Source organism: Vipera ursinii, assembly GCF_947247035.1.
Source record: "Vipera ursinii genome assembly, chromosome: 3".
NCBI classification, from domain to species: domain Eukaryota; kingdom Metazoa; phylum Chordata; class Lepidosauria; order Squamata; family Viperidae; genus Vipera; species Vipera ursinii.
The window spans coordinates 190,616,243-190,640,913 of record NC_139516.1 but is presented as its reverse complement, the minus strand read 5'-3'; the positions used below and the strand labels follow the sequence as shown (position 1 = coordinate 190,640,913).

General features: G+C 38.5%; 1 protein-coding gene and 1 long non-coding RNA gene across 2 annotated transcripts in view; one reads left to right on the top strand and one right to left on the bottom strand.

Annotated features, from left to right (window-relative positions):
* The window catches only part of GRHL2 (grainyhead like transcription factor 2), a 93,483-nt gene extending 68,818 nt beyond the window's left edge, over positions 1 to 24,665 (bottom strand). The window contains exons 1-5 of the mRNA XM_083358557.1: positions 24,502 to 24,665; positions 7,002 to 7,191; positions 6,489 to 6,556; positions 5,251 to 5,647; positions 3,665 to 3,720 (exon numbers count right to left, since the gene is read on the bottom strand). Coding sequence (XP_083214683.1) covers positions 3,665 to 3,720; positions 5,251 to 5,647; positions 6,489 to 6,556; positions 7,002 to 7,191; positions 24,502 to 24,521 — 731 coding nt within the window. The 5' untranslated portion in view covers positions 24,522 to 24,665. The remainder of the gene's footprint in view (positions 1 to 3,664; positions 3,721 to 5,250; positions 5,648 to 6,488; positions 6,557 to 7,001; positions 7,192 to 24,501) is intronic.
* The window catches only part of LOC310637933, a 191,556-nt gene that overhangs the window by 53,071 nt on the left and 113,814 nt on the right, over positions 1 to 24,671 (top strand). The window lies entirely within an intron of this gene.

Here is a 24,671-nt window from a genome sequence, read left to right as displayed (position 1 = left end):
GCCCAGAACTAAGCAAATTTAACCTACATCCAGACTCAGCAATATAGTCTCCTCACTTTATCGACCAGTAAAAATGTCATATGAAATACATGCTTGCAATCCAGTGTTCTTTCCTAACTGAATGTTATGTTTTATACTTAAGTCTCAAATTCAGGACAGATTTAAATAAATATGGATTTACTTTTTAGCTTTCTTCTGCGTTTAAATTCTTCTGTATTTAAATTCTTGAAGTGACTGGCGGGAGAGTGGATTACATCCTATTGTAATTCAAAGTATTTGGCTTTGAATGAAATCATTACCTTAGTTTTACAAAAGATTTACTCTGAGTGAAGACTAGATCTTCACTCTCCTTTTTGCAATATTCTTCCCCAATGAGGAGGACTGCTCTCATTTTATCTTATGCATCTGTCTGCCTCTCTCACCCTCTCAAGCTCATATTGGTGAAGGGGGAAAAACCAAAATTCTGCAGAGGTCCCTGCTCTTCAATTCTTTTGTTGTCTGGTGAATCTTAGGTTTTAATGAAAAACAAAGTGAACCCAAGTCTTCCCTCCTTTTTATTATATCAATGATGTGACAAATACCACACCCCATTGTCTGCACTATGTGTTGCATTATTATTATGATTATGCTACCAGAATTCTAGCTTCCTGTTTTCAAGGATTTTTTTAAAATTCCTGTGTTTTATGGAAACATGCTTTCAAGTCACTATATCATAGATGGTGATCACAAGAATGTTTCTGAACAGACAGAACTTTAAAGGAACAGTGGGAAAACCCAATCTGAACAAAATTTAGCGTACTCTCCTTCACAAGTATTTTGTAATGTTAGAAGCTGAGATTGAAAAACTGTCAGTAGTCCAAAAAAATGCTATTCCAGGGCTAGAACTAGGAGGGTTCATTCTTATTTAATCACCAGTTCCTAGATAAAAACACACCTTTGGTTCTGCTAAGAAATTATTTGATCAAATGCTTTACCTTTGAAACCTAATTATACAAAATAGCCTATATTATATTGATAATGTTCTTCTCTTTTGCTTATTTAAGAAAGGTTCTGTTTTTGGAAAAAAAGGAAAGGAGAAAGGATATTTTTTGCATTTTTAAAAAAGAAAATATGCTGAAGGATATACAGACAATACTTTTGTAATGCATTCCTCCACATCTCTGTATTCATAAAGGAAAAAGTGAATTCCTTAAGGATCTGCACTCAAGATTGTGGATCAGGGCTTTTTAACATAATTAAATGACTTATAATCGTGAGTGTTAATAACCCCAAATGTAAAACCCAAAGTGCTTGAGGATATTTTCCAAAATGGGAAATGTGTTTTGATCCAAATAACTGCAATATAATGCACATTTGAGAAAAAGAATCCTATCTTCACATATATGCAGATAAGTTCAATTGATCTTGAGACTCTGACAGGTAATTTAATGAAAATGTCAATACAATGTAACATAGCTATGAAGGTGAATTCCATAAGGAAAGGGATGAAAAGCAAAACCAACAATATTGTCGTGTCTTTCTAAATATACCTTGTGGATACATTTATGATGTTGGACAAACCTCAATTGCTGCTTCTCAGAAAATTAATATAATACTGGAAAAGGCCGTACACAAAATGAAGAGCTGCAGTTTTTTTAATTAGAAAAAAATAATGGTAAAGATGGTAGAGATTTTGAAAAGTATGTATGTTGTGAAGAAGTGAATAGTGAATGCCTTTCCCTCTCTCATAACAATATAAATTGGATTTAACCTAGATTTATCCAGTGAAGATGAATGATAGAAGATTCTGGAGAGCTTAAAGCAGTCTTTCTTAATCTTTTTACCCTGTTGGAAACCTTGAAATAACTTTCAGGTCTCAGAGAACCCCTGCACAAAAACGCTAAAAAATATGAAAATTCACAGTACAATTCACTTCTAGTCCACACAGTCCATGTTTTCAACACTCTCAAATGGACCTTGAATCCAGCTGTGCAGGAATCCAAATTAGGGCACTTATAACCGAATGCCTTTTAATGTACATCAGTGAAAATACAGTTTCCAAATAACAGGAAATCATTGTTCCATATTACTCTGTTCAAGTATTTTATTCAATTCTGATCATCACATTTGAAGAAAGATTCAGATCATCTTGAACAGGTTGGGAGAAGGGCAACACAAATAATTAAAGGACTGAAAATTCAGTGATAGGGAAAGAAACCAAAAGTGGTATGAATGGTTAGCCAAAACTGAAGGAAATAATACTTTTCAAATGTCTGAAGAGCTGTCACCCAAAAGAAAGTAAACAGTTATAATTTATTATTCTAGAGGGCAGATTACTGAATTCAATTTTCAGAAGGGCAGATTTTGCCTGATTGCTTGGGAAAATGTAAGTGGAACCAGTTGCTAAAGGAAATAGTAAGTACCCCTTTATTGGATAAGTTACTCAGCACCTGCCAAGGATGATTTAGCACTCCAGGCTATGCTGGAGATGCCATGGATATCTAGAACTGGTGACTAGACAGAACAAACCAAGCTCAGATGAAATCTTATCAGGTTGCTATTTGTCAGTAAATATCTGAGCAATACAGAAATATCAGTCCTAGTAGTTATTTTTTACAGGATTGTGCTTCCTTTTCAAGAAGTGGTGGGGTTCCTTCAAGATTCTTGGGTCCTGATTAAGTAGCCAGTGGAAGCTTTGGCTAAGGAGCCTTCATCTAGATTTGAATGATGTACCCGTTATGACCCTGCTTGGATCAGATGCTCCGAAGATAGTCAACCTTCATCCAGATCACTGGACAGCACTTCGTGTGAATCTGCCTTTGCAGATGATACAAAATGTAGCATCTAGACTGCTAGTAGGAGCAGTCATTGTAGGATCTCACCAATTTTAAGGTACTAGCCACCAATAACTATTTGGACTCAATTCAAAGACCTACTTATCACCTACAGAACCCTATTCCACCTTTGCTCTTTTAGCACAAAGATCTAGTGAAGCCTTGCTCAGAGGCTGAATGGCACAGAAAGCATGGGCTAGATGCCAGACATCTTCATTTTAGCGTCAGTAACTACAAAATTTCCTGTGAAGCACTTTCCGCTTGTATGTGAATCCAGCAACTATGTGGATAGAACTGGTCCTTACCATTTTCTTTCCAGATGGGGTGACAGCGCTGGTGCAAGATAACACTTATATTGCATTCACATATTACAGTAAGATGAAGAATTCACTCTCACAACCATAGATACTCCCTTTGGCCATGCAAAATTATGTGCAGAAGAAATTTGCTATGTGGCACAAATTGAACGTTATAAAATGCACCTCTACTGGATCTCATTATAAGATATATCTGTTCTTCTGAATTTCATTTAGATAGGAAGGAAAAAAAAACAGAAGCTGAGTATGCTGAATGCAAGTTAACAAATTCTTCTTAATAATAAATGGCCAAGCAAAATTAGTGCTGCAGGATCCAATCTGGGTTGGTCACCAGGACCAGAGCCTGGCCAGAGAGAAGTTCCCTGAAGATGGGTTCCAGCATGGGTTCGAATGCTCGGAAGACAGAATCTCTGGTCCTGGTGACCGACCCAGATTGGATCCTTCAGCATTAGTGTCCTCCGTGCAACTTTATGGCCTTAGGCCAATCCAAAGCCTAGTGTACACCTTTAGTATTTTCTCATTGCCAATACTTACTTGGCTGTTTGTTCATAAATATATTCCTCAGGACCCGCAGAACTACTGCGAAATTTCTGAAAGATAGAGAAATAAAATATATATCAAGAATAGTTGAGCAGAAAGTCACAACTAACTTAAGCTTTACTGATTTCAACATGACAGGGTCCGATCCAATAGATCTAAAGACAAAATCTTTTCTAAGATGCTCGTATGAGCTACAAAATATCAAGCTAATGTTAAAAGAGGCAAGAAGTGTAGTTTTATAAACACCTGCATTCAAGATTCTTTGAAACTCAAAAGTATTTTGAATAATTAAAAAAACCCTCTCAAATGGACTATTGCAATGCACTCTACATGGGGCTGCCCTTGAAGACCCTCCAGAAGTTATGTCTGGCATGGAATATAGAAGCACAGCCAATTATATGCACTCCTTGATCAGCACATGTTACATCTTTGTTCCTTGAGCTGCGCTGGGATTCAATTTACACTGATGGCTGTAATATGCACTTCATGGCATGAAATCAAGTTATTTGAAGGACCATCTCTATCTGATTATGTCTACCCATCCCATTAGGTCTGGCAAAAAATGCATGCTCCAGGTTCCATCTGCTAAAAAATGTCACCTGGCAGAACCAGGAAGAGAGCATTTTTATAGAAGCATCTGCCCTTCAGAATAACATTTTCCCAGGAGAGAAAGATGGGATTGAACTCATTGCATGATTGTGTTTCATCACTATAGTTTTCCAGGTATTGGATAAATAATTTCTATCAGCTCTTTTATATCAGGCTCCCAATGTATTCTTCCTTTAGAAGCTTTTTTGCAAGAGTTCATACAACCTATTTCAATCTTAGCATTTGATTCCAGGATTACTCCTCAAATCCCATAACAATGGATCATTTCATTTTTTACACTTTGAATAAATGTCCCAAAAGAAAAAAATGTCAAAAGGGAAGTATGCTGACAATGTTATATCTCCATTATTGCACACAAGAATCACCCAAAACATTTTCAGACCTCTGTACAAAAGAGATTCTTATGACACTAAATCTCAACTATTTTAAAAATGTGTACAATCTATATTTCATTAAGCCTTCCAGGGCAACTTACAAATACCAAGCAGCATACAAAGTTCAAAACAGTCTAAATTAAAACAAGTTAAAATACTAAATTCAAATACTAAGAGAATCAAAATTCAAATACACTAAGCTAATAGATTAGAAAATGTGATAGAACAAAATTCTCTCTCTCTCTCTCTCTCTGTTATTTGAAAGAATAAGAATGTTAGCACCGGGTGCAGAGATAATCCTACAAACTTATAACAGCATTGAGAGACTATCTAGTCATCCTCTGCCTTTGGAGAGGGGCACTTGGAAGACTTCCTCCAAAGATGGAATTTATCCCATTTGGCAACTCAGGAATATCCATGAAATATTATGCAAGCCATTATTTCAGACTTTATTTCTCCATTATATCTAATTCACTGAGTTAATGGGGTGATAAAGTGAATGAACTGCCCTGACTTTCACTGAGAAAAAAAAAACATGTGAACAATGAATGAACATCAAACCTTCTGCTTCCACATTGCCCAAAGTAATAGACATACCTCTGCTCCTCCATCTTTAAAGGTATCACTGTAAGTACTGTCTGGAGTGCTGCGCTGATCATCTTTCATATAGGTTGAATGGGGTGTGATACTAGGCACTTCATAATGCGCATGTTCAAATATGACTCCCCGATGTTCTTCATTTTCTCCCCTGGCATAATGCACTGAAGGAGTCATGTAAACTGGGGTATATTCTTCTGCTTTCACCACCATTACTCCAGTCACAGAAATGGAGGACGGGCTTCCTGATACATTTGGACTGAACTGCTCCCTTTTGGAAGTGTCCAGCTGCTCTTGGTTCACCGAGAGATTTACTGGCACTGTTTTCAAGACCTGTACTCTATTCTCACCATTGCTGGTCAAGTTGCTTTGCGTTTCACTGGTGGAAAGACAGTTTCTGAGGGGGGGGGGAAATACAGTGAGTAAAAGCAAATTTTGAGAGGTGGCAAATAGATTAAATGCATGCAAATAAATAATCAAATTATTTATTTAATTAAATGTCATTAGCATGGTGTTGATATCTGTGTTGGACTAGAACAGGAAACCCTCCATTTGAATTTGCCTTGAGTCATGAAATTCACTAGTAACCTTGGGCTAAGCGGAAGGAGAGAATTATGAGTGCCAAATATGACTTCCTTCAAAGAAAGGTGAACTATAAACAATATTCCAATCTGCTGTCCTGATGTTTATAATGCTTTGGATTAATATTGCAAACAATCCTAAAACATATTTATGAAGGGCAGTATAGAAATAACAATAAGTCATCTTAATGAAACAGTTCCATGGATAGTCTGCCCATTGTCTATCAGTCCACCATGGAATGCTGCTGTTGGTTTTGCTGTGGAAGAAACAGCCATGAGTGTTCCTTCTGGAACATGGACCTCACTATGAAAAAAGAGAGCGCTTCTCAAAACAAGATGCAGTTAACATGTTTTAATAATATTAAACAGTATTTAACATTTAAGAAAATGTTTAACAGAATAAGAGTTGGAAGGGACCTTGGAGGTCTTCTAGTCCAACCCCCTGCTCAGGCAGGAAACCCTGTACCATTTCAGACAAATGGCTGTCTAATCTCTTCTTAAAAACCTCCAGTGTTTACAATACTTAGGCTATCTTCTATAATCCTGATAGTTCCAGCTTGATTTTTTTTTAACGGCTAATTTTATCTCTATATTTAAACAAAATCTCCCCTCACACATATAGACAGAAAGAAAGATGCAGATTTAGAGATATTGTACCTTTTCTCCTGGTCTTCTTGATTATCACTCACTTTGTTAACAGGCAATAATCTTCTATCTCTTGGAACCTGAAACATCAGGACATGCGACTTGTGAACGTTGTTATTTATTTAAAGGATATTAAGGTCTCCTTAATGATAGTGAAGGAAACTAGTTAGGATTGATGACCAGATCTAAAACTTCATATCAGTTTTATTTGGTCTTTGGTAGTCTATGGATCACATCAAAGCAGACTACAGTTTCAAGGCTAGATTCTAAAATATATCCCTTGGTTAATTAATGTATTTATTTTCAGGACTTACGGCCATGTAGCTCATATAATGACTCCAGGTGGCTCAGAACAATTGGTAAAAAACATAGTTTAAAAAAGTACCCTTGTCCTTTAGGTGTCAGACCAATTATCCTCACATCAACCTCTTGGACTGAGTCTGGAAATGCAACGGGATCCAGATTTATTTAAATGCAACAGGTTTACCTGCTGTAAAACCCCATTTTCAGCCATTTACTTCCTACCTTATAATAGTCATATAATAATCCCAGAGCAGCAGCACTGTCCTCATCTCCATTGATGCTCATCATAGCTTTAGTAGCGGCTGTTAAGGGGTTTTCCAGATAAGACTTCCAAGCCTCATCTTCACTTGTGTAAGCTCTTCTGGTATTAAAGGGAGCATCACTTGGCACTATAGTCACAAGCCGGTTTTTACTGTGGTTTAAAAATACAGAAAAAGCATGCTATCAAATCCGGAATACCTTTGTTTACCATTAGCTCATTTTAATCCTAAACAGGATGGGAGATGAAAAACTAATCTAATAATTTTTTTTAAAAAATATATATGATGCAACAATTTAAAAAACCGATTGGTAAGCTCAGTTATCCCACTGAAAAACAGATGCAAACAATGAACAAAACTGATCGTCTCTGTATTTCATAACTGGAAACAGGGACAATGTTCTTTACAGAACTGACATTAAAGTTTTCCCAATGTGTATATTTCATTATAGCTTTGTATAGAAATTCCTCTTCATAACTTAATACTGCATTTTCAATGAGAACCATTTTGTAGAATAATGACTAGGGCAGTACTGCCAATGTAGCACCCTCCAGATATCAGTTTGCAACATTTGTCATGATGATGATAGTATCATCAAATACCATTGGTGAAGATGAGGTGGGCAAAAACGGGGCTACAGCATTGGCTTAGAATCAGAAAGGATGTGTTGTGATTCAGGGTCAGCCTGTGGGTTCGGCAGTTGGGTCGGACGACTCAGAGGAGGAGGAGGGGGGTGTTGAAGACCTTGCTGAGGGGGTTGAAGATCTTGCTGATGAGAGCCCTCAGCCAGGCCCCTCCCACTTGGTCACCACGGAGACCCAGCTGTGTGAGCCTAACAGCGTGGATGAAGATGACCCACAGCTGGCCCTGTTCAAGGACGCCCGACGCAGGAGGCAGTCAATTAGGAGTAAACAGAGGAAGGCAATGGGGCTTCTCGGAAGGAGGCAGAGAGAAGCCACGCCCTGAACTCTATATAAGGGGAATGTGTGGGGAGGGCTGGTTTGCTGAAGGCAACCGCTTGGATAGTTTGTGTTTCTTAAAGCTCCTGTTTCTTGGTTCGTGTCTTGTTTGTTTTTGTAGCTATAAATTTGGCAGGCGTAATTCCAGCCTCTGGCCGTTTGTAAAGGGGTTGTCCCTGCCTTTTCTGCAGGGCTGGTAGCAGGCTCGTACAGAACAGGATGGGATCTGGTTTCTATTTTGCTAAAACTTTCACAGGGTTATCTTGAGCCAGAATAACAGACTGGGGATTACCAATCTCTCTGGTCTTGTCCAAAACAAAATTTTGTACCTGGCTTTTAGGCAATTGAAAGCCTCTCAGAATTATTTCAGACAGTGATATCAAGTGCAAAATGAGGGCAGCAACATATTTATTCCTTGAAGAAAGGGAGAAATATAAGAAAGCAGGAGCTTTTCTTTCATGTAATTACTTTTGGCCACTTGTAATAGGGAAGAACATCTTAGGTTAAGAAATCACTGGAAATTATGAAAAATCAAAGAATCTGACTATAGAAGTAGTCCATAATATATTCAAAAACCATAAATGGCAGCTTTTAAAAGAACTGGGCCCATACCTTAAATTGTTTGCAAAAGATCCCAATAAATAATAATAATTCAACTTATATACTACATGGTCACACTTGACCAAAATCCTGAATATTTTTTAAAAAATAGAATATTCCTCTAAACCATTTATTTTGCTTGCTATCCTCTCACTTTCCCAAGCAAGGCTTAATATTTGTTACATGCAACTAAGATACTATGATGACTGGCAGAGTTGTACAGCTGTCCCAGTCAAAAAACTGATTTTAATAATAAAAATACAGAACTCCCATAACTCTGGAAATCAAGTAAAATGTGGTTTACTAATTGTAACTATTGACTAAGTTTGATCATGCATTCAATTGCAACATCAGACTTTTTTTAAAAAAAAGTTTTGAAATTGTGCAAAATTAACTGCAGAGTTTTTTTTTTTCAAAAATGGCCATGGCAAGTTCTGTGTTTGAGATTGCCTTTGGGAAAATGTTGGCCAGCGGGTCCATTTCAAAAGCAGCATCTTCCTCCCAGTGCTATCTACTGCTATCAACTCCCAGTGCTATCTACTGCTATCAACTCCCTGCCCAGTGCTATCTACAATACTATAATAATCTACAATAATAGTGATTATAAAGTAGCAATGGGCTACAGGCTCCACAATGCCTAAAATATGCCAGTGCTCGTAAAAATGAAGATAGCAGCTCCTCCCTCTATGCTTAGTCTGGAAGTCTGAGGGTTTTTTTTGTTGTTTTTTTAGGGAGGTGAGATCTTTCAGTTGTCAGAAGTCGAGTCATAACAATTGCCCAAACATGTTGAGTTATTGACACAAGCATGGAAAAATGTTGAGAAATAACAGGCTATATCCAGAAGTCAGAACTTGAAGGTAAGCACTGAATCAATTACACAATAGCTTTACTATTATCAAATACTAGAACTTAAAATATTTTAACAAGCAGTTTATATATACTTGAGCTTTTAACTATGTATATCCCAAGATAAACTGTCCATACTGAATTAGCATGCAATTTTAAAATATTTTTAAAGTTTCTTTAGTCAGGGCACTGCTTGAGAAATTATCAGAAGATAATAATAACAACAAGAGCAACAACAACAGCAATAACAATAATAATAATAATAATAAAGTTGGAAGAGACCTTGGAGGTCATCTAGTCCAACCCCCTGCTAAGGCAGGAAACCCTATACCATTTCAGACAAATGGCTGTCCAGTCTCTTCTTAAAAACTTCCAGTGTTGGGGCATTCACAGCTTCTGGAGGCAGGTTGTTCCACTGGTTAATTGTTCTAACTGTCAGGAACTTTCTCCTTAGTTCTAGGTTGCTTGTCTCCTTGACTAGTTTCCATCCGTTGCTTCTTGTCCTGCTTTCAGGTGCTTTGGAGAATAGCTTGACTCCCTCTTCTTTGTTGCAACCCCTGATATATTGGAACACTGCTATCACGTCACCCCTCATCCTTCTCTTCATTAGACTAGACATATCCAATTCCAGCAACCATTCCTTATATGTTTTAGCCTCCAGTCCCTTGATAACTAATAATAACTAACCTATGCACATCTTTAGGAATATAAGAAATTGCTCTGACATCAGAATTCAACTTATTGTTTATGAAACCCAATATTATCTGTGATAAACAATGGATCTCACTAGCTATTGGATTTTTTAAAAAACAGAAGATACCAAATATTGAACATGTGTGCTAAAAATCAGAAATGTTCAATCTTTTTGAGGCCATGAGTTGTCTTTAATCATTGAATAAAGTGCCATGAATTTTCTTACAAAAATACTAGGAGTGGCACAAAAACTAAATTAAATTTACATTAAATTAAGATGGTTAAAACAATTATTTCCCATCAATTTCATAATTTTCTCCAATGTCCTAATCATTATTACTTGGTAATAGTTTTTGAAGGAGCTTTAGCTATGTACCTAAATTTCAAGGACAAATTCTACACCCATATTCTCCATGCAAAGCTTTTTATATTGCCAACATAAAAATCAATTATGGATTTCCAGGACTTCACAAATAAATATATTAATATTGTTGATTCAACATAGTTCTGTTCCATGTTTAAATATATTCCTACCAGGGATTAAATGGTTAAAATGGGAAATTAAATCAAATATCATTTTTTGTATTAAAAAAGGTAAAGGTTCCCCCGCACATGGGTGCTCGTCGTTTCCGACTCTAGGGGCCGGTGCTCATCTCCGTTTCAAAGCCGAAGAGCCAGTGCTTGTCCGAGGACGTCTCCGTGGTCATGTGGCCGGCATGACTAGACGCCAAAGGCGCACGGAACGCTGTTACCTTCCCACCATAGTGGTCCCTATTTTTCTACTTGCATTTTTACGTGCTTTCGAACTGCTAGGTTGGCAGAAGCTGGGACGAGTAACAGGCGCTCACTCTGTTACGTGGCACTCGGGATTCGACCCGCCAAACTGCCGACCTTCTGATCAACAAGCTCAGTGTCCTAACCCACTGAGCCACCGCGTCCCTTATTTTTTGTATTAGAACACTACAAATATCTGCTTTCATTTATATCACAAGAAAGTAATCTAAGTGTATGAGGAATATACTGTATACAGCCCCCAAACGTCTAAAATCAAAGATCTACTTTCTCACCAGTTGACCCAGGAAACACTTAAAACCCATACACGGATTTTAAAAAGCAATTTCCCCAGCAAAACCAGGAAAAAAGAACCCCAAAGAAATCCTGATGTCACCCATATTTTTGCCAAAGCTCCATTAATCCATTTCCCAAAGGTACTTTTTCAAAAGGCAGTCGGACTTTGTTTTTCCTTGAAGATGTTTTTCTTCTCAGAAAAGAAGCTTCTTGTATGAAAATCCAGTTGCATTTTGAAAAAACGCCCTTGGGACAACTATGACAGGATGTCTGAGAATCTCCATAAACATTAATCCACTACTTTTACCATCTTTTCTCACTCTCCCCCAAAATGTTAAGGGTGCCCTAGAGCTGCCAAAGAGTGCTCCACTCCACTCCAGTTTTACCTCAGTTACAAAGATTATACAGCTCAATTTGAGTGATACAGAACTTGGGTTGTCAGAATAGGGACAGTTAGTTTTTAGTATTTAGTATTGCAAGACTAGCAGTTTGAAAGCACGTAAAAAATGCGAGTAGAAAAATAGGGACCACTACGGTGGGAAGGTAACAGCGTTTCGTGCGCCTTTGGCGTCTAGTCATGCCGGCCACATGACCACGGAGATGTCCTCGGACAAGCGCTGGCTCTTCAGCTTTGAAACGGAGATGAGCACCGGCTCCTAGAGTTGGAAACGACTAACACGCATGTGCGGCGGAACCTTTACCTTTTTACCTAGTATTGCAAGAAACACACTAAATGGCATAGCAGCTCCCCGTAGAAAGCAAGAGCTTCTTGCATTTGTTTGGATATTTTTTCTCTATTACTACTGCATTATACCAAATATAAAAGGGCCACCCTGGATTATTTGAAAGTAAAATTTATTGCTGCTTATCTGAACACTTGGCTGAAATAATTTTTACAGGTGCCATTTTCAAAGAATGAATGGCAGAAGGAATATGAGGGAGGAAGATAAGGCCTGGGAAGCGATGATAAAAATATGGGGGAGAACCTAATGATTATATTTTAAATAGAACTCTTGAGCTGCAAGTTTCAATTTCTCTGCCAAATGCAGAAAATGTTATTTACCGGTATCTTCTCTTTCACCTTCAGGCAGAGTTTGCTTGCTCTATAGTGTGTTTGGGGGAGGGGGGATCTTCATCTAGTTATCTTGATGTAGCTAGCCTCAACCTAACCCTGACCTTCCCCCAAGGCAAGGGTTCACTGGCTTTGATGAAGCCAGCTAATTGAGAATGACCCAGAAGGTAGATACAATCTATGCATTAAGCACCTTGAAGCAGTCAAAGTCAGATGAAGCACAAAAGACAGGAGTAATTTCTTGGGGGCAATACAACAGAAAATTTGTGAGACATCTGCCAAGAGACCAAGAGCAGAAGGAATCCAAGAATGGTGCAGAAGAGGATTGATGATCCAGGGTTTTATTCCTGAAATTCTGTACTGTATACACACACACGCACACACACACACACACACACACACAAACTCCTTCCTGACTTTGATTAAATTCACTACGTATTGTTTAAAAATGTACTGAATTTCACTGGGTGTCAGAAAATAGAGCCTAAAGAAACTGGTGCCAATTCCAGAAATTCTCTTCCACTCCACTGCAGTCCACTCCCTTTCATAGAAAACTAGTAGTCAATCAAACAGACTTGAAATACCCATGTAAGGACTGTTAGAGAACTCGCTGGCTGAGAATTCTGGAGTTTTGGTTTCAACACATCTGGGTAATGCCAGTCTAGGAAAGGCTATATTTGATGTCTCAAGAAGGAATACGTCAATAGGAGGATTTTAACTTTGAAAAAAAAAACCACAAATCGGGTCATGCATTTATCAGTTTCATTCTTATAGGTGTAGAGCTGTGGTGGTGAACCTAAGGCACACGTGCCACAGGTGGCACACAGAGCCCTCTCTGTGGGCACCCGTGCTGTCACCCCAGTCCTATGCCTTCGGCTAGGTTTCTTAAAATCTTTTCGCTTTAGGCCTCCACTGCTGTGTGCAAAAAAAGAGAGGTTCAATCACTCAATCAATTTCAACTTCTCGCGGGAAAAAAAAATCTCGTAAAGTTGGGATTGATTGAATTTTTTAGTCCCACCCAGTCTGCTGTTACCACTGCAGCCATGCCCACCCAATGGACCATGCCCACCCAATGGGCCACACCCACCCGGCACCCACTCAGCACCCAACAATACATAAGTGTGTTTTGGGTTGCAGTTTGGGCACTCGGTCTCTGAAAGGATCGCCATCACTGGTGTAGAGTAACAAAGCACCCATCAGAGAGCACTAGGCTGTGTGTCAAATAAACAAATTGTCCTGAGAAAAGAAATGAAGCTCATTTCAAAGAAAGGCCACCTTCCAGATTTCTCAATAGGGAAATTTCTACTTAAGCCAAATAACATGTAGTACTTTATCTTGGAAAATTTCCATGGTTTCCCATTAGCAGACTTGCAATGCAGGACTCTCTCTCTCTCTCTCTCTCTCTCTCTTTCATGATGGTCCCATCATGAAACCTTGCATAAGGTCAGAATAGCAAGAGGGTAAATAAGAAAGCCATGCTGTTTTTCCACCATCTCCCAGAGCTCATCTAGTGTTTTTTAAGGTAGAGAGTGTTGTTATCTTATACCCAATAGGAAGTGGGATTCAGTTCTCAGTCAGATCAGCTTTTGTCTGTGAAGGGGGGAGAAAAATAATAATTCACTTGTTTTTGCATTTGGCAGTCCATCTTAAATTAACTTTGCCTGGAGAAGATCCCCTCCATCTCCAAATGGACACATGGTATACAGATGAATAGGTTACATACTGCAATTGTGTATGTATGTATGTATGTATGTATGTATGTATGTATGTACTGTATGTATGTATGTATATATATATATGAATAACCTTGGGAGACAGAAACAACTGTAGCCAATGTAATGGTTATATAATAGGAAACTTAGCCACCAGGAGGGCTTACTGCTAACTTACAAACTTACAGTAAAGTATTTATTTATTTATTTATTTATTTATTTATTTATTTATTTATTTAATTTATATACCGCCCTTCTCCCAGGGGACTCAGGGCGGTGAACAGGGCAATACATAAAAATTAGATACAAAAATTAAAATTATTAAAACATGATTAAACAATGCCCATAAAATTAATACAAATTTAAAATTAAAGTCGTTTATAAAAATCCCACCCCGTCCCATCAGGCCAGGCCAGCTTGTTTAAAGAGATGGGTTTTAAGATCGCGCCGGAAGGAGCGGAGATTGGGCGCCATCCGGAGCTCAACCGGAAGATGGTTCCATAAATCCGGTGCACCCACAGAGAACGCCCTCCCCCTGGGGGCCACCAGTCGGCATTCTTTGACCGGTGGCACCCTGAGGAGGCCCTCTCTGTGGGAGCGTACTGGGCGGAGGGAAGTTGACGCCGGCTGCAGGTGCTCCCCAAGGTATTCCGGACCCATGCCATGAAGGGCTTTGTAGGTCATTACCAACACCTTGAACCTCACCCGGAAGACAACTGGCAGCCAATGCAGCTCGCGGAGCAAAGGTGTGACATGGGAGTATCGGGAAACTCCCAGTACAACTCTCGCGGCTGCATTCTGTACCAGTTGGAGCCTCCGAGTGGTCTTCAAGGGTAGCCCCATGTAGAGAGCGTTGCAGTAATCAAGACGAGAGGTCACAAGCGCATGAGTGACCGTACATAAGGCATCCCGGTCTAGATAGGGCCGCAACTGGCGCACCAGGCGAACCTGGGCGAAGGCCCCCCTAGTCACAGCTACAATATGGTCTTCTAAGGAGAGTTGTGAATCTAGGAGGACTCCCAAGTTGCGAGCCCTATCTACAGGAGGTAATGACTCACCCCCCATAGTGAGGGGTGGGATATCCTGAATATCCCGAGATGCCGGTACGCACAGCCACTCAGTCTTGTCAGGGTTGAGTCGAAGCTTGTTCCTCCCCATCCAGACCCGGACCGCCTCCAGGCACCGGGACATCACGTTGAGGGCATCACTGGGGTGGTTTGGGGTCGAAATGAAAAGTAGAGTTAGTTCTTCTGGGTGTGCTTCCTGTCTGGACTATCGCACAAGTGTAGCATCAGTTTAGGATATGACAAGATCTCTCAACAACAGTGGCTGTAAGAGAACCAATGTGGCATGGCAGTTTAAGTTTATGAGTATCCATCTTGCTCCTTAATCTCTTCTACCGCCTCCATTAAAAAAACCATTCTGAATGTTTTACACAAAGGCAATGATGTCAGGTTGCATGCAATCAGTGCATCATACGCTGTGCACCCCAGCTCAATTCTTATCTCATTCTACCTTAGGAAGCAAGAGACATCTCATTTCCCCCTTCTCTTTTCTGAAGATGGTGAGCGTGATCAGAATATTTGCCTCTTGCTATTATTCTTTAAGAATCCTCTCGGGCCCCAGAAGGTCAAGCTGGGAAATGAAGGTGACAAACAACTACCAGAGTTTTCCTTTTTTTAGTGATAGGAACTACAGTAATAGGAACGACAGCCAAAAGACTCCTGGGTACCAAGGAGAATACTAAAAGTGCTGCAGAAAACAAGATGGAGATTAGATTCAGGAAATGATGAAACAGAGGGAGAAAAGATTACCGTAAATTAGAAGTCAATCAGGCAGCAACATTTTTTATGCTTGTAATAGGCTGGACATCCTCAGGAATTTAATAACATCACAAAGTATGGAAGTTTTATTGACTTGAAGGGCATCTAAGTAGGCTGAACATTCTTTTACCGTAGTTTCCGGTGTATAAGACTACTTTTTAACCCATGAAAATCTTCTCAAAAGTCTTATAGCGGGGTGCTGAAAATTTAGGGACAGGGCTGGCTGGAAAACCTGGAGCGGATCTCCCATTTAGTCTGTGCAGGGAAAGCAGGACCAATTGGAGAAGAAGCTGCAGTCTTTGTTTTTTTACAGGCTGGGGTCTGGGCGTCTTTTCTTCTAAAGTTGAAAAGCAGCTGTAGTATATCCCAACCTGAAAGGCAGGTGGGGAAGGCAGCAGCCAGAGCAGTGGCTTAGCTCTAAGGACACATTTGACTCAGGAACTGGGCGGGCTGGCTGGAAAACCTGGAGCGGATCTCCCATTTGGTCTTTTTTTAAAAAATCCCATTTATATCCTGCCCTTCTCCGAAGACTCAGGGTGGCTTACAATTTAAAGCACAAATCAATGTGCTTAGCAATAGCTTTCATTCTGTGTATATGCCTGTTTATTAGGGCTTTCACCACCCCCCAAGCAGCATTATTACAAAGTCAGCTTATTGCCCCCAACAATGTGGGTCCTCATTTTACCTACCTTGGAAGGATGGAAAGCTGAGTCAACCTTGAGCCTGGTGGGATGCGAACCTGCACTAATTGCAGGTAGCTGGTGTTATTTAAGGCTCGGTGCAGGGAAAGCTTTAGAGTGAATTAGGAAAAGTGAAAAAGTGAATTAGGAAAATAGGGAACGGTTGCTGGAATTGGGTATGTGTAGCTTAACGAAGAGAAGGGTGAGGGGTGACATGATAGCAGTGATCCAATATCTCAGGGGCTGCCACAAAGAAGAGGGAGCCAAGCTATTCTCCAAAGCACCTGAGAGCAGGACAAGAAGCAATGGATGGAAACTAGTCAAGGAGAGAAGCAACCTAGAACTAAGGAGAAACTTCCTGACAGTTAGAACAATTAACCAGTGGAACAACCTGCCTCCAGAAGTGGTGAATGCTCCAACCCTGGAAGTTTTTAAGAAGAGACTGGACAGCCATTTGTCTGAAATGGTATAGGGTTTCCTGCCTTAGCAGGGGGTTGGACTAGATGACCTCCAAGGTCCCCTCCAACTTCTTCTTCTTCTTCTTATTATTATTATTATTATTATTATTATTATTATTATTATTATTACTATAGTTTAATCCACTTGCACTGTTTTATGTTTACATGTTTGATGACAAACAGCCTTATGTTTATAAGTGACAGTTTTCCTACTAAGCACCTGCATGTCATAAGCATTTGAATTAAAATTACCATATTAAAATCAAATCTGATGTTTTTTAATTTTTATTTGGTGTGCGTTGGAAGAGGGGTAGTCTTATACGGCGAGTATAGCCCAAACCCTATAATTTAACAGGAAATGTAGGGGGTCACCTTATATGCCCAGTCGTCTTATACGCCGGAAAATACGGTAATTATGTCTCTATTTGGTGAATCACAGATATAAAATTTTAAGCGTATTTTCATAACTTCTTCATTGTTTTAAATCCTAGTAACTACTTTGAGATATAGCCAGTATCATATTTCTATTTACTTATAGTGTAGATAATAATTTCCTTCCTTCCTTTCTTCCTCCTCTTCCCTTTTGGAGGATGGATCCTAACATCAAAGCACCTCATTTTCATGTCAGCTCATGTCCATAACTGGGAGTTGTATATTATAAAATAGTCCTACCACGGGTTAGGAGAAGAGTAGCATAAAAAAGTCTGAATGCAAAAATAATTTCTCTCCTTATCCTGCACAGGACAGAATTTCACAGATAGATTTAGGTCAATATCTCCAATAGCTATATTCTCTTTTAAAATACAAAAGGGCAAAAATATCTTTCAGATTTTACAGTAATTCATATTTGCTAATTAATGGGACTTGTAAAATTTGTTATTGAACACCAAAAGGAAATAAATCTCTGCCTTGAGCAACTTATTAAGTCACTTTCTATAGACAACAGAAGAGAGATGAAAAAGGAAAAGAAATATTTATTTATAAATTTTCAATCCCAGTTTTTTAATCCATTATAACAAATCCATAGCGAGATGACTATATCAAGTCCATGCATTTAGGCTTAACATGCAAGACTCAGCACAGCAAAATCATTTCTGAATAATCATGTACAGAATTATAGTGACAGTTTCATATACCAAGTGTGCCATTGGACAAATACTCCCATAATTCCCTGCAAGGATAATTGTTGACAGTCTTTTCCTGATGTTTTTCCCCCAAAGTAAAAGGACACAAAGAGTCAACACATGGGAAATATGCAAACATTTTTTTAATCGTCTTGATTTAATTAAGTCATCTTAATTTGGCACAATGATGCTTGTTTGTTATGAATGGGAAACTGGATTAGCCAGCTTGCTAGGGTGCATTGATGGTTACTATTTTGAAATGGATTGTGTTTTGGTGGCTTCCCGTTATATGTATTCCCACTAAATATTTTCTGTCATATTTCTCTGTGATGTACTTATTTATTACAACACACACACAAACCTAAGATCACTGCACTGCACATGCCTCTTAATTTTTCAAGCAAAAAGTTTAGTATACATGGAGAATTCATCCAAAACTTAACAAAGAGTTCCTATGCTATCATGATCTCCAGAAGAAAACTTGGTTTTTTCCCCTGAAGCTATTTTGATTATATCTGCTTGATTGGAGACCTTCTCTGTGAAACTTGTCTCACCTGAATTCCTTTTACAAATTTTGAGATCTAAACCTGGCTCCAGCAAATGAGCTAATATCCTGTTTAAATGAAAGGGATTCTACTTTAAGGGCATTTCCAAACCTAAAAGACCTTAAGGTGCCATTTCTCTTTACTAACATATAAATGCCTGGAGTTGTATGGGTTGCTAGGAATGCAGAGAAGTTTGCTTGATCTTGCATTTTTACAATATTTGTGTGCCACTTTTAAATCAGAATAATGATGAGAAATGCAATATGTTATGAAGAATATAGTTTCAAAATAATAGATTTAAAAAGGAATCAAATACTAGTAAACTAGACGGTTTATTATTCTGGCCTCCTGAAATGTAGCAATATGGGAGGTAAATCAGAAATACAACTTTACTGGAATTATTTTCACTTAATCATCAGTTCTATATTTGTAAAAATAATCAATTGCATCTCTCCCTCTCTCTCATTTGTTGATGCCTAATTATGGTTTCAAAGGCACCACAGGCTTTTCCATTTAAAATTGGAAATCCCATTCCTGTCCCCTTGGGTGATGAGTCCCTATCGGTTTCATACCATTCCTGACTCACTAAAAGATTAAGTGCAACCACGAACTCATCTTTATAGTGAACTAAGTGCAACCATGTTACCAATCTTTATAGCGGACTAAGATAAGAAATTCCTTCAGAAATTGTCATGCAGGTGCAGTAAAGAGAAATTTAACAGTCAAGGAAATGCTAATGGGATGAAGCTGTCAAGAATTGATGTAAGTTCTCCTAGGAGAAAAAAACCTGGCATTTTAAGTATAACTCTAAGAATACTCATGGTAGTTGAAGGGTCTTCAGTTTGACTATGCGATGAAGGACTCCTAAAATGACTTGTAATGCACATCTTAATTCAGTTATTTATATGTATATGTCTAACTTACATCAGGATGTAGTGATGGGCAAACAGAAAAGAGAAATCTTGTAATTTCCATCATTGCATGGTTGCATTTACATTGTCTTGCCTACATAAATTGGTTGACTATCATAATTACATCTTTATTTAGCCTTTAAAAAAACTATATCTACTTGAGGGATTTCCTGGCTTTATATGAACTTGTCCAGAACTAGAAGTAGCTTTTTAAAGATGTCCCTGCTTTTTGAAGTCTGTGTGTTAGGCCCAAAGGAGAAGATCTTCTCTTACATTTTTCTCAAACTGAGATTATTCTTAAGGATCACACTCAGCTTCCACACTTTCTGTTTTTTGGGAAAGGCATCAAAAATTGCTTTAAACAGTTCTTTTTAGTTTAATCTACTTCAAATTGCTTTATTATCAGGGGTTGGCAACTTTTTTCTATGTATGGTGCAGAGTCCATGGTACCACTAGTATCATTTCCAAATTGTTCTGGCCATGTTGAAGCATCCGGTAAAACTGTTACCAAGATGGTCACCCAAGGAAGTGCTAAGTGCTTTCTCTCTTGCAGGCTGGGTAAATATACAGTACATATTTGGATAACCACAGGCAAGTCGATTTCAAAGAACAGGTCACATCCACCCTATAGGACATAGGTGGCTCATCCTGACTCTACATGGTACTTTAAGGAGGTGGTGCTGTGGTTAGAATGCAGTATTGCAGCTGACTGCCCAATGCCAGCAATTTGATTTTGACTGGCTTCATCCATCCTTCTGAGATCAGTAAAATGAGGACCCAGATTGTTGGGGGCAATATTCTGGCTCTATAAACCACTTACAGAGTGCTGCAAAGCATTGTGGAACAGTATATAAGTTTGTTAGGGCTATTATTCCATTTTTATAATATTATGTTAACATTTTATTGCTGTAATAGTTCCTTGAGTGACCTAATATCAACAACAAGAACAAGATACAAATATAATACAATAATTATACTATGCTATAGCTCTTTGCTCATTGTTTTTACATTTTTCTCTCTCTCTTTCAATTTTCCATCTCAAATTGACTATCAGAAGTACATAAATCTTTGAACATAATTAAATGGCACAAATAAATATTGGAATCAATCTAAGGGAAATGAAAACGTCTAGTTTCCATGACGAGTCTTAAATCCATCTCCAAAAGACAGAGACTGGGAATCAAACACCAGTTCCGAGAGATTGAACTACACAATTAGGAAGCCTTCTCACAAACACCCAATAACCGGGATTCTGAACGCAAAGGCATTTTTAAGAGGACCTTGCCTGCAGATCTGAAGAAGTTTATAATGACAGAATTATGCCTTAGCTATTTCAGGCTTAAATCAGCACATTAAATTGTGTCCACAAAACAATTGAAAACATATAGATTGCCCAGTTTAGACATATGATCCTAATATTGTCACCAGTGACCTGTTTTGTTGCTGAATTTTGCACCAATTGAAGTTTCTAGATATTTTTCAAAGGCTGCTTAAAGTAGAACAAGTTGTAATAATTTTATCCACTGCTTACTGAACATGCTGAAAACTTTACACATAAGCAAAATAATTATGGCTCGTTTAGCCAATGATAACTTCAGTCTTAACTGGTTTTGCGTTGCATTGATTGGAAACCTGAATGGGGCACAGAAACAAATCAAGAGTAAGCTAAGACAAACCAACCAGCCATCCTTATTTTGATATCTTCCAAAGAAAATAGCAGTTAGTAAAAAAACAATCCTGGTTTCAAACTGTGGCTTACAGTCATACCCTCCACTCCTTTCATACATCACATCAACCCAAGAACATATTACTCCCTGCTCTCTAGTATGTGAATTTAGTGATATGTACTACTCAACTGCCTCTATCCATATTCACAGAGAGCATTGCATGAAATGGGTTCTATATCCTCCTCAATTTCTAATAGCCTATTGTGTTTAACTTTCTGGAAGGGCAATACTTTTACTGACAAGGAGAAAAATTAGTTTTCACAAAATAAAACTGCATTACGTTCAGAAAAATAGTTTTTTTAAAATGCACAATCTTCTTGAAATGCAGACCATTCCCTGTTTCTCAAGGTTCTTAGCCAAACGAACTATGGTAGTATAATTAGAGGGTTGAATTAGGATTGGAAAGATCCAAATTCTAAATCCCAGGTCATTGGCTGACTTTGAGTCAGATATAACCTCAAAGAATTGTTACAAATGTAAAAATGAATGGAGATAACTGTGTATATGACTTTAAGTAATTAAAGAAAAGGTGATATGACAGATAAAATATATACACAGCTAGAAACATTTGAAAGACCCTTTCAAATGGAAACAAGAGATGGACATCAGATTAGAAAAGTTGCTGCTGCATCAAATGTGGGATTAAAGTAGCTGTCTCTCGATAAGTGTCTCTATGATCTATTACAGATTCAAATCTAGAAATGTCTACACCTTTGCCAAGTTTCCCCATTCTCCCATCTCCAACTGCTTCTGAGAATAAAAGCTGAAGGTTCATTAGAAGTCTTTCAGTCTAACTTCCTCCACATAAAAAGGAATAAAAATTGTTGCCATTGGTGGAAAAATAATTCAAAATTAGTAGCAGCCATATAATTTTGAAGGATAATGTGCACAGCAAAAAGGGTATTGTGAATTAATTGGTTAGTTTTGTAAGGAATCTTACTTTCATATGCAAATAATTTAAGTACTAGATGGTTTAACGCAACTATGTAAATAAAAATTAAAACAATAATATTTTTAAAAGTTTGTATAAAATATTGCATGAAATAAATGACAGTGCCTTACCTATCACATATGTCTTGCAGAGTAATCCTAAAACCATTTATTGGAAAACAGGTCCAATAAATTCAGGATATTAAGTAAAATGTTCATAGGAATGTAGCCTGAATGTTACACAAATTAATTTTGGCATTAAACCAAAATCTGGTTGACTACTTTAGCCACAGAAATAAAACATTAAAAAACAAAAAGAAAAGAAAAAAAACCATACATTTTCTTCACTTCTACTCAAAGGATTAGAACAGCCTATGCTTTTCAAGACACTTTGACTAACCCAGGCATGTACGTAACATCTCAGATACCGATCAAAATCTGTATTTTGAACCATTGTCCTTCATACCAGACTTGAATGGGCACACCTACTTTAATAATGAATAAGGTGCTACATGGAACAAAACCACCTTCTAAAAGTTCCAGGAGGTGATGTAAAGGATTAAAACCTTTTCACCTTGTTTTATCAAATCAAAATCATCATAGCTCTTTGCACACAATCTGGAGAGTTGTTATGCATTAAAAGAAGTTCCAAAAGACTCCATGGAAAGGCCACCTTATTTTGAATAATCTAGCCCTCTTGCACTGACCATGGAAAGATAAATTTCTTCCCAATGGACAGTGTGGGGGTGGGGGAGAGACCAATACATCACTGCTGTATTAGTCATTTTCTAATTATGGAACTTTGTGTATTCCACTCTCAACTTTCAAGAAAGTCGGTCCTTTTTCAACATCCAGCTATTTCACATTAAGAATTTGTCAAGTTTTTTTTTTCCCTGCTAAACTGAATTCTGTTGCTTTCTGCTTCCCTCCCTCTTCTTTCGTCTTTCCCTTTTCCTCACCTGTAGCCCAGGACAGAAACTCCACAACAGGAGTTTTGTCCCAGTGCTAGAGATGATCTTCTTGTGCATGGTAACAATGCGCTGCACAGGCTCAGAAGTAAGTTCAAGATACAATCTGTTATTCCTGATCTTAAGACCCAGCCCACCGCAAGATCCTGGCCTTCTCCCTTTAGCACTGGTAGGATCTGCAGCTACCAGGAAGCTCAGAAGGAGCCAGTAACAACTGACATGAGGAAGAGGCAGTCATAGGGAGGTGCTGGGAGGGGGAGATGAAGCCCGGGCAAGATTGTCTAACTTCCACCTTGCACACATTTGAAAATGGGGAAAGGAATACAAGAGAGGCCACGGTAGAATAGAGTATTATGTCTGCACACACAACAATCCCAGAATCACAATGTACTTTAGGGTTGGCATGTTAGAACTTCAAAAATAAAAAAAAATCTAGTGTTATTTGGTTTATCATGAACATTCTTAAACAGTAGGCTTTATTGCTTATTTCAAGATACCTCTATGTACAACCTAGAGTTTTTCAAAGAATTTTGACATCTTTAATAAAGTGCATTTTGATTTTACTCTTATTTGAGGATTTAAGGAAGTGAAATTCATATTTTATCATGGAGTGGAATATTTTATGCCACGTGTACATACAACCTAGTGGAAAAACAAAATAATATTTTTACCTAAAATCACTTCCTCTTAGTGGGAGGGGGGATCCCCATATTCCTCTTCTCTGCATGGTCCCTTCTACAATATGCTTATTTTCTAATTCTAGAATCAGGGTGTTTTTAATCCGTCCCTTTGCCCGTGCCCCCACTCCTCACCATCTTATTCCCCCCCCGTTTGAAATAAAGAATTCCTAAACTCCATCTTTTACATCTTTCTATCCCAAAATACACATGCAGAAGTGCCAAGAAAACGGGAAGAAGATGGCCGTTTCTGATCCAATATAAAAGCTCTTTTGTTGCATTCACATACAAAAGCCAAGAATCGCGTTTCATATCTAGGCCCTGAAGGACATGGAAGGCATTGGTCCTCCAGTTCTATAGCGCAGAAGTAAAACTCTCCCCAAAGTTTGGGAAAGTTACACAGAGAATCCAGAGCCAATTATTTCTTTTAAAAAAAAAGAGCGGGGGATTGAAAAGAGATTGGGGAAGTTAATGGAATTCAATAGCTCTCCTGTGGGTTCTATTTAACCCCTGTATTCCTTGTATAAAGGAGGAAATGTAATCGCAGTGCGTCCACCACCGAGATCGTGTTTTGTTTTGTTTTTTTTTTCTTTAAGGGAAAGAAAACACAACCAACCAGTTGATCCGTTCAGGAGCAGCAAAAGTAGCAAGCTGGCTGCGATCACTTACTTGTCCGTCTCTTGTGACATGTTTGATCCAATGAACTCTCTCCCCTTTTCCAGATGCCTCAGTCTCTCTGGTGAAACTGGACTTTCAAGTCTGTGCAGGTAAAGGTGTGTGTGTGTGTGTGTGTGTGTGCGCTCGCGTGTGAGAGCGAGCGAGGCTCCCGGGACGGCAGA